A 10,000-nucleotide genomic window follows, 5' to 3' on the forward strand; every position below is an offset into this window, starting at 1 on the left:
TCATAATGAGGTTTTTGGGGGTCTCCAACAACATTATGATGTGCATGCAAAATAAAATAAAAAACCTTTATTGTCTTATAATGTGCATTTATTTTTACCTAATTATCTTAACGACTCCCATATGATTTGTTCAGTGATTCATTTGTTCCCAAACCCCTCCTTTACATAAGCTTAACCTGTGGTGATTGGTGTGATGTTCCAGTCTGTTGTGATTGGTCAACTGCATTCGGCAGTAGTAGCAGAGTACCAGAGAGCCCAATGCAGGAATGCAATAAAGCAATGCAGTTGAACACCTGCAAACACTCTTTTCTTAAACACCGGATCTGGAGGAAGAAGAAACTGGTTCATATAATAATAATAATAATAATAATAATTCCTTACGTTTATATAGCGATTTTCTGGGCACTCAAAGTGCTTTACACAATGGGGGGGAATCTCCTCATCCACCAACAGTGTGCAGCATCCACCTGGATGACGTGACGGCAGCTATTTGCTCCAGACCGCACACCACACACCAGCTGATTGGTGGAGAGGAGACAAAGTTATGAAGCCAATTATGATATGGGGAGGGTTAGGAGGCCATGATGGACAGAGTCCAGTGGGTAGATTTGGCCAGGATGCCGGGGTTAAACCCCTACTCTTTTTCGAAGGACATCCTGGGATTTTTAACGACCACAGAGAGTCAGGACCTCAGTTTAACGTCTCATCCGAAAGACGGCGCTCACTGAGCAGTATAGCGTCCCCGTCACTATACTGGGGCATTAGGACCCACACAGACCGCAGGTTGGGCGCCCCCTACAGGCCTCACTAACACCACTTCCGGCAGCTACCTAGCTTATAAGCTCCATAACAGTTACTAACAAAGTCCCATACATAAGTAGTCTTTGCTGATCCTTTCTTTAAAAACAAACGGCCGGCGAATCATGTTGCAGCATAGGTTGTATTGTATTAATCATCAGAAAAATGACAGGAACAAACAGCACATGGGATACCGTGGTACTGTTGTGAAAATGAACTTTAACCCTTAATTCCCCACAGCCACATGTCTGGCCATCTCCAAGTGATAGTAATAGGAAGCGGTGGACTGTGGCATAATCAAATCTCTGCTGCTTTCCAACCACGTCATGCTTGTATCTCATTTGTAATTGCTTCAGCATCTCTCTCTTTTCACTTCCACGCTTCTGTTTCTTGTAAATACATGCCCTCTAGTGGTGAAAAATTATATAGTGTGCGTTTAATATTTACACATGCGAGCAAACCGTTCACTTTTTTCTTTCTTTTTTTCAGGCAAATATTGAGGGAAAACAGCTGTCTTCAGACTCTTCTTCAGCACCTTAAATCACACAGTCTGACGATCGTGAGCAACGCCTGTGGGACGCTGTGGAACCTCTCCGCTCGCAACGCAAAGGATCAGGAGGCATTATGGGACATGGGTGCAGTCAGCATGCTGAAAAACCTCATTCACTCCAAGCACAAGATGATCGCTATGGGAAGCGCTGCTGCTTTGAGAAACCTCATGGCAAATCGGCCTGCCAAGTATAAGGATGCCAACATAATGTCTCCTGGGTCCAGTCTGCCGTCCCTGCATGTAAGAAAACAGAAAGCACTAATTGAAGAGCTAGATGCACAGCACCTCTCTGAAACCTTCGATAACATCGATAACTTGAGTCCAAAAGCCTCTCATAGGGTCAAGCCAAGACATAAACATAATGTCTACGGTGATTATGATGGCGTCTGTCGATCAGATGGCTATAACCCCAATGGTGTTGGTGTTCGCTCGCCTTACATGAACACTCCGGTGCTCTCAAGCCCGTCCTCTAGAGACAACCGAGGAAATGCAGAAAGTGTCCGAGCCGAGAGAGACCGAAGTCTCGATCGAGAGCGAAGGGGGTTCCTTCCAGACGGTGAGGCTGCCAAACGAATGATGCAGATTCCCACGAGCGCAGCTCAGATTGCAGTAGTTATGGAGGAAGTACAGAACATGCACTTAAGTATGGATGACAGGTCAGCAGGATCCACACCAGACCCTCACTCAGTGCAAGATGACATGATCCGACGTCAGACTGCTGTTCATGGTCACCAAAACATATACAGCTATAGCAAAACAGACCCATCGGGCAGACCCTGCCCAATGCCCAAACTGGAGTACAGAGCTTCTAATGACAGTCTGAATAGTGTCAACAGCACTGACGGCTACGGGAAAAGAGGTCAAATGAAACCCTCAGTAGACTCCTATTCGGAGGACGATGAAGGCAAATGTTGCGTCTACAGAAAATATCCTGCGGACCTTGCCCATAAGATACACAATGCAAATCACATGGAAGATGATAATGGAGATCTGGACACACCTATTAACTACAGTTTGAAGTATTCTGATGAACAGCTCAACTCTGGTCGACAAAGCCCGAGCCAGAATGAAAGGTGGGCAAGGCCTAAGCTCCTCGATGATGAAATGAAACGGCCAGATCAGAAACCACCGCGATCACAAAGCCCAGGATACCCTATGTACACTGAAGGCAGCAGCGAGGGAGAGGATAAACCCAAAAAGTACCAACCCAGGTTTGTTCAACAGGACCTGCCTGCATTTCGGTCAAGGGGCTCCAATGAGCAAATTAGTAGCGGGTCAAGTCATGGACTTAACAAGAAGATCTCTCAAACCATCTGTAGTGTCGATGACTATGCAGATGACAAACCAACAAACTATAGCGAGCGCTACTCAGAAGAAGAACAGCTCGAGGAACAAACTCCCAACTACAGCATGAAATACACTGAGGATCATCATGTAGAGCAGCCTATTGATTACAGTCTGAAGTACTCGGAAGCTCCTTCCAAGAAGGGCATGTTTAGTCATTCAAAGACGTCTTCTGCACAGAGTTCTGCCAAAGAACATTTAAGCCAGGATAGTTCTTCTTCTGTGGCATCTTTAAAGAATCAGGGCAGGCAAAAGCAGCTCCACCCTTCGTCTGCTCAAAGCAGATCCGGACCAACAAGAGCAGTTCAAAAGAACCCAACATGCAAGGCTCCCACAATAAATCAAGAAACTTTACAGACCTATTGTGTGGAAGATACTCCCATTTGTTTTTCACGTGGTAGCTCTTTATCGTCGTTGTCTTCAGAGGAGGATGAAATGGAGAGCTGTAAGCGTAATGTCAACTCGGCCAATAACTACCCAACTTTACCTATATCAGAAAAACAATCCACTAATAATGTTGCAGCTGACCAACGCACATCTGAGAGCCAATCATCAGTCCATTATGTTCGCGCCAAGCCTCCACGACATCATTTAGGACATGGTGATGGTTCCAGGCATCATAAAACCGTGGAGTTTTCATCAGGTGCTAAATCACCTTCTAAAAGTGGTGCCCAAACACCTAAAAGTCCCCCTGAGCATTATGTACAGGAGACTCCTCTAATGTTCAGCAGATGCACTTCAGTCAGCTCCCTTGACAGTTTTGAGAGTCATTCCATTGCCAGTTCTGTCCAGAGTGAGCCATGCAGTGGGATGGTCAGTGGCATCATCAGTCCGAGTGACTTACCTGATAGTCCTGGACAAACAATGCCTCCAAGTCGCAGCAAGACACCACCACCTCCACCTCCGCGCTCCACGTCAGTAAAACAGAAAGTTACAGTGCCACCCCACACTGAAAAACATGATTTGGCTCCAAGACATGCAGTTGTAAGTGCTGCTGTACAAAAAGTGCAAGTTTTGCCAGATAATGATACTCTTCTACATTTTGCCACAGAAAGCACTCCAGATGGTTTCTCCTGCGCTTCGAGCCTTAGTGCGCTAAGTTTAGATGAACCCTTTATTCAAAAAGATGTTGAGCTGAAGATAATGCCTCCTGTTCATGAGGACGACCATAGTATTGAGGCAGAGCCCGAGATGGAAGATATGCATGAGCCCAAGGTTCAGGAGAAATCACCGGCAACATCTGAAGCTGCAAAAGACATCTTGGATGACTCGGATGATGATGACGACACAGAAATTCTGAATGCTTGTATTAACTCAGCAATGCCAACAAAATCATCAAGAAAACCGAAAAAGCAGTCGACATCAAGGATACCACCACCCGTGGCTCGCAAACCGAGTCAGCTCCCTGTTTATAAATTATTGCCACCACAAAACAGAGGGCAACCGCAGAAGCATGTGGCCCTAGCACACGGTGAGGACATGCCCCGTGTGTACTGTGTTGAGGGAACACCCATTAACTTCTCCACAGCAACATCTCTCAGTGACCTCACAATTGATTCTCCCCCGAACGAGTTGGCAGGTATGGAAAGTTCAGCTCCCCATGTAGAAGCATCTGGTCAAAGACGAGACACTCTGCCTGAAGGGAAAAGCGCAGAGGCTAAAGAGACCGGTTTATCACCTCCCATGCAGTCTGCTCTTGCGGAGAACGAAGGAGATGATATTCTTGCTGAGTGTATCAACTCAGCAATGCCAAAAAGCAAAATACACAAGCCGTTTAGAGTGCAGAAGATGCCTGATCAGGCTCAGCATCCATCCACTGCCACTGGCAGTCTAGTTCAGCAGGACCTGGAAAAGAAAAAGCCAACATCTCCTGTAAAACCTATGCCACAAAGTAGTGAATATAGAGCAAGGATGCTCAAACGGCCAGAAGCTAATAATAGCTTGTCAGATCCGGCAACATATCCAGATAAAAATAAAGAAACCAGAAAGCAAGAACCCAAAGTAGTCATTAGAGACTTTGCTGATAAGCCATCTAATGCTGAGGAGAGGACACGTCCCGGATTTGCCTTTGATTCTCCACATCATTACACACCAATTGAGGGGACACCTTATTGCTTCTCTCGCAATGATTCACTGAGTTCACTTGACTTTGAGGATGAGGATCTTGACTTTTCTAAGGAAAAAGCTGTGCTGCGAAAAGATAAGGAGCAGAGAAAAGTTCCCCTTCTGAAGTGCAGTGTGGAACAGCCAGCAAATACCAACATGGTATCGACATTTCAGACAGCTCCAACAAAACCTCTTCAAAAAACAGTTTTTCCACAAGCACCCAAAGAAAATACTGTTGTGGTGTGTGATGAAAAGCAAAAGTTTTCCATTGAAGACACTCCTGTATGTTTTTCAAGAAACTCCTCACTCAGCTCACTAAGCGACATTGACCAAGAAAACAACAATAAAGATTGCTCTCACAAAGATGATGTAACTCAAATGGAGGCACCTAGGCCACAAGCGTCTGGTTATGCACCAAAAGCCTTCCACGTGGAGGACACCCCTGTGTGCTTCTCTAGAAATAGTTCCCTGAGCTCTCTCAGTATTGATTCTGAAGATGACCTTCTCCAAGAATGCATCAGTTCTGCAATGCCAAAGAAAAAGAAACAGCCACCAAGGAGTAAGACAGAGGAATCCGGGGTAAAGGAAGAAAAGAGCATGATGGCTGATGGTATTTTATCAGAGGAACCAGATCTTATATTAGATCTCACAGACACACATAGTCCTATTTCAGAGCAAGCCTTATCACCAGACTCTGAATCATTTGATTGGAAAGCCATTCAGGAAGGTGCTAACTCTATAGTCAGCAGTCTACATCAGGCTGCAGCGAGTCTCTCGAGACAAGGATCCTCTGATTCAGACTCTATTCTTTCTCTCAAATCTGGAATCTCCATTGGGTCGCCTTTCCACCTGCCTTTAAATCAAGATGATAAGCCTGCCCCAAACAAAGGGCCAAGAATACTGAAACCTGGTGAGAAAAGCAGCATAGAAGCCAAAAAGAAGGAGGAAGAGACTGCCAAGAGTCTGAAAGGAGGAAAGAAAGTGTATAAAAGTCTAATAACAGGAAATCCCCGACCCAGTCTTGAAAGCATGGCCTCTCAGCACAGACAAGCTCAAGCTCCTGTGATCTCTCGAGGGAGGACAATGGTTCACGTTCCTGGCGTCCGGAGCAGCTCCCCTAGTACCAGTCCGGTCCCCAAAAAGCCCCCTCCACGTGGCCAAATGTCAAAACCCCCATCTCAAGCGCCAGGTGCTGGAAGCTCTCCAAGAACCATGAAAGTCCCACCAAGTTCTGAGCCTAGTCCTGCATCTGGTCCACCATCTTCCCAAGGAGGGTCAAGTAAAGCTTCCTCTCGCTCTGGGTCTCGAGACTCCACACCCTCTAGACCAGTTCAGCAATCTCTGACAAGGCCCATGCAGTCTCCTGGTCGTGCCTCTGTTTCACCTGGTAGGAATGGCTTGAGTCCTTCGAACAAATTATCTCAGTTGCCGCGCACTGCCTCTCCTAGTGCATCTTCAACTAAATCTTCAGGATCTGGTCGCATGGCTTACACTTCTCCTGGAAGGCAGTTGGTACAACCAACGCCAACAAAGCAGAGTGGTTTGCCAAGAAGTACAAGTGGAATTCCTAGAAGTGAATCTGCCTCAAAAATCCTAAACCAGTGTGGTCCTTCAAAGAAGGCAGAATTGTCTAGAATGTCTTCAACAAAGTCTAGTGGTAGCGAGTCCGACCGCTCGGAGAAGCCTGGACTTGTTCGTCAATCAACATTTATCAAAGAAGCACCTAGTCCAACGTTAAAAAGAAAATTAGAGGAATCTGCATCATTCGAGTCCTTATCTCCTTCATCTACAAGCCAGTCACAGACTCCAGTATCTAGTCCTTCCTTGCCAGATATGTCACTTAGTCTACCCTATCAGGGAAGTGGTTGGACAAAGGCCCCTCAGAGTCAGAACTCTGCAGAGAATGGTGACGGCAAGTCACTCAAAAGGCATGACATTTCCCGATCCCATTCGGAAAGTCCTTCCAGGCTCCCAATCAACAGGACTGGCACATGGAAAAGGGAGCACAGCAAACATTCATCTTCTCTCCCAAGAGTAGGCACTTGGAAAAGAACCGGCAGCAGCTCTTCAATTCTCTCCGCGTCTTCTGAATCCAGTGAAAAAGGGAGAAGTGAGGATGAGCGACAACCAACTAACCCACCTCAAAAATCAGGTAAAGAGGGGGGCCTGGAGCGCAAAGGAACATGGAGAAAAGCGAAGGGAAGTGAAACCTCCTATGCACCCATGTCATTAGACTTGCAAGATCAAACCGGCGATGCCATGTCCAAATCAGAAGATGTCTGGGTGAGAATTGAAGACTGTCCTATAAACAATCCACGGTCAAGTAAATCGCCCACCGCCTCCACACCTCCTGTTATTGACAGCCTCCCAATCAAAGGGCTTCCCTGCGACAGGGACTCAAGTGAATCACATCCGAAACTAATGAGTGAGAATGCTGCTATGAGCCACTTGGGTTCAGAAACAAACCTGAATTTACTCAGGAGTAGCGAGTCACTTGACAAAAAAGTCACTGACATCAAGCCTGCACCAAGTAATCCAAACATCGGCCCAGAGCTCCATGAGTTCCCGGTTTCTGAACGCACACCATTTAGCTCAACTAACTCCAGCAAACACAGCTCCCCCAGTGGTGCAGTAGCTGCTAGGGTCAGTCCTTTTAATTACACACCAAGCCCTAGAAAGAGTAGCGCGGACGGCTCGACTCCTAGACCATCTCAGATCCCAACTCCGATTTCAAGCAATGCAAAAAAACGAGACACTAAAGGAGACACCACTGAAAGTGGGTCCTACATCGTAACCTCTGTCTAAGTTTGGACTTGCCCAAAAAACTTTAAGAAACACTTATTACACACTCTGGCTTTGTGGAGACAGAGCGCCACTTTGGCATAGACGTTCTTGTTGTTGCACTCTGTGTTAGACAACGTATTCTTGCTGGCTGATTGCTGTTCAAGCTAATGTTGGTTTCAAATCCCGAGAGGCGCCTGAAAGCGAACATTTTGACAATTTGTACTGTACAGATTTGATTATGTATATAGTTAATTTAACCACACATCAGGATCCTGTATTTAGCTCGTCTTTACAAGAATAACGACTATTGGTGGATTATGCTGTTCAAGTTCTGGTGGAATTCAATACTAATGCGTTTGATTTATTTTATTATTTTTTTTAGAACAAACTGTAAACCTGTATTAATTGACATGATAAACTCATTCTTACTGTTGCATATTGTATTTACATAATGGATTTCCTCCTTGCATGAACCGATTCAGTGGTATAGTATTTCCTATAAAGATCAACATGTTTGTGGACACATGACCTGTACTGATAGCTGTAGTGTAACATTTTACACTTGTGTGTGTGCGCTTCTGAAGGCAAGAAATAACCCGCAATACTGTTAAATGATGTTGATGGTTGACATAGATTATATGAAAAAACATAGTTCCATTGCTCTGCTGTTTGTGTATAGTTGTTGCCAGACGAGGCGGGTGTCTTTTCACTGAAACTATAGTCTCGGACGGACTGAAATGATGTTTGAAAATTAAATTATTCCTGTAGGTTTTGGTGTTGGTACCTTTATGAAAAGCTCATTTGCTTCCCCTTAATTAAGCACATATTTAGATTCAACTGTTTTGCCAAAACCACGGTGTAAATAATCACGTTTTATTTGAGGTTTTTAATTGTTATTTTTCTCATGCAATAAAGTGGGCAGATCAATGTTTACAAAATATTTCCAATAAAAAATATTAAATCTACATCATAGATTGTTTCGTTTGTTTCGACGATGCTTTTATTAATTGTTCCAGAAATTGTATAAATTTAAAAGCGATCTCTCTCAAATGATTCCAAACCTTTGAGACAAAAAGAAGGTATTTTTAAGAAAGCCTGCAACCATCTGCAGTAGGAAAAACACACACTATAGAAGCAAGGTTTTTAATAGTTAACGAAAATGAACGAAAACTAGAATTGAAAAATTATTATCGTTAACAAATAAGAATAAAAACAAGTTTTATTTTTATACTAGAACTAAAACTTGTGTACATGCAAAACTAACTAAAATGATAACAATAACGTCCTTCATTTTCATCTTTGTCAATGTATTTAATACATACTGTAGGCCTTTAAAAAAAAATTTTCGCGCTGCAGGTGTTTGACCCGTACGACACATCGGAGTCTGTAATCCTTCTGCCATTGGCCAGATCAAGCGGGTCCTCTGCCAGTCAGTCTTCACTGTTGCTCCCACGACAAAAACAATGACTGGACATGACAGCAGCACGGTGACAGCGTTAAATATGACCTGAGCAGACACTTAAAATTATTAAGTTATCACATTTGTGGGTTTCATTTCTGTATTAGTGCTCACAATCGTGAACGAAACGTTCTTTTTAACCAGATCTTCTAAGTAAACCTGTTGAACTAGTTCACCAAATCAAACTGAATCATTTGGAATAATTTGCGCTTCCAGTAAGCACTTATTCACAAACTACTTACTTTTAACATGCCTGAAACCCAACTCTGACTGGAAGTAAACTAGTATATACTGAGATATTCAGTTATTAGAACAGTACCCTGTGATCAGATTTGAGAACAGGTGAACTGATAATACTGCGCATGCGTGATTCAGTGAACCGAACACAAACCGTACAAGACAGCCTGCTGTGACTGAGCTAAACCTGAGCAGCTGCAGCATGTGTAAACCGAGGGCTTAAATGAGAGGATCTGGCGAATCGTACGTTTATTTCATAGCAGAAAGTTGTAGTGGAATTTAAAAAAAGTGAATCATGCTTCAGTTGGGTTGCAAAACTTGATTGTAAGAAATTTTTCAGACTGCTGACTACATATTTTTGATACGTTAAGTCCAGCCTGAACTTACAAGAAAACGTAAGTATTTTGCGTTTTGCCAGATTATTGGCTAATTCGTCCGAGTTCAGTTGCACGAAATTGTACGATTTTAAAAAGAAGGCGTGGCACCTAAACCCACCCCTAAACCCAACCTTCATTCGGGGATGAGCAAATCATACTAAATTGTAGGAATTAGATCCTACGAATTCATACGAATTAGTCACTAAATGAAAAAGTTAGGAATTGGGATGAGATTGAGTTTATTGAGTCCAAACTTAAGAAGATTGGACTGTTAGATGGTAGTGTTCTTGTGTTAAAATGTAGCCGATCTTTTGTTGATCTTTTTATTATACAATATTTATTCTG

The 10,000-nt window shown here is 43.8% G+C and overlaps 1 protein-coding gene across 5 annotated transcripts in view; it reads left to right on the forward strand.

Annotated features, from left to right (window-relative positions):
- apc (APC regulator of WNT signaling pathway) overlaps positions 1 to 8,552 on the forward strand; it is a 65,473-nt gene extending 56,921 nt beyond the window's left edge. For 4 of the 5 annotated variants that reach the window (XM_087268990.1, XM_087268993.1, XM_087268991.1 and 1 more), the window contains one exon: positions 1,288 to 8,547. In XM_087268990.1, the coding sequence (XP_087125116.1) occupies positions 1,288 to 7,603 (6,316 nt within the window). In that variant the 3' untranslated portion in view covers positions 7,604 to 8,547. 5 annotated transcript variants of the gene reach the window in all.
- The last annotated feature ends 1,448 nt before the right edge of the window (positions 8,553 to 10,000 follow it).

The sequence above is a fragment of the Danio rerio genome, chromosome 10 (assembly GCF_052040795.2).
Source record: "Danio rerio strain M-AB ecotype USA chromosome 10, GRCz13ab, whole genome shotgun sequence".
In the NCBI taxonomy this organism is placed as follows: Eukaryota; Metazoa; Chordata; class Actinopteri; order Cypriniformes; family Danionidae; genus Danio; species Danio rerio.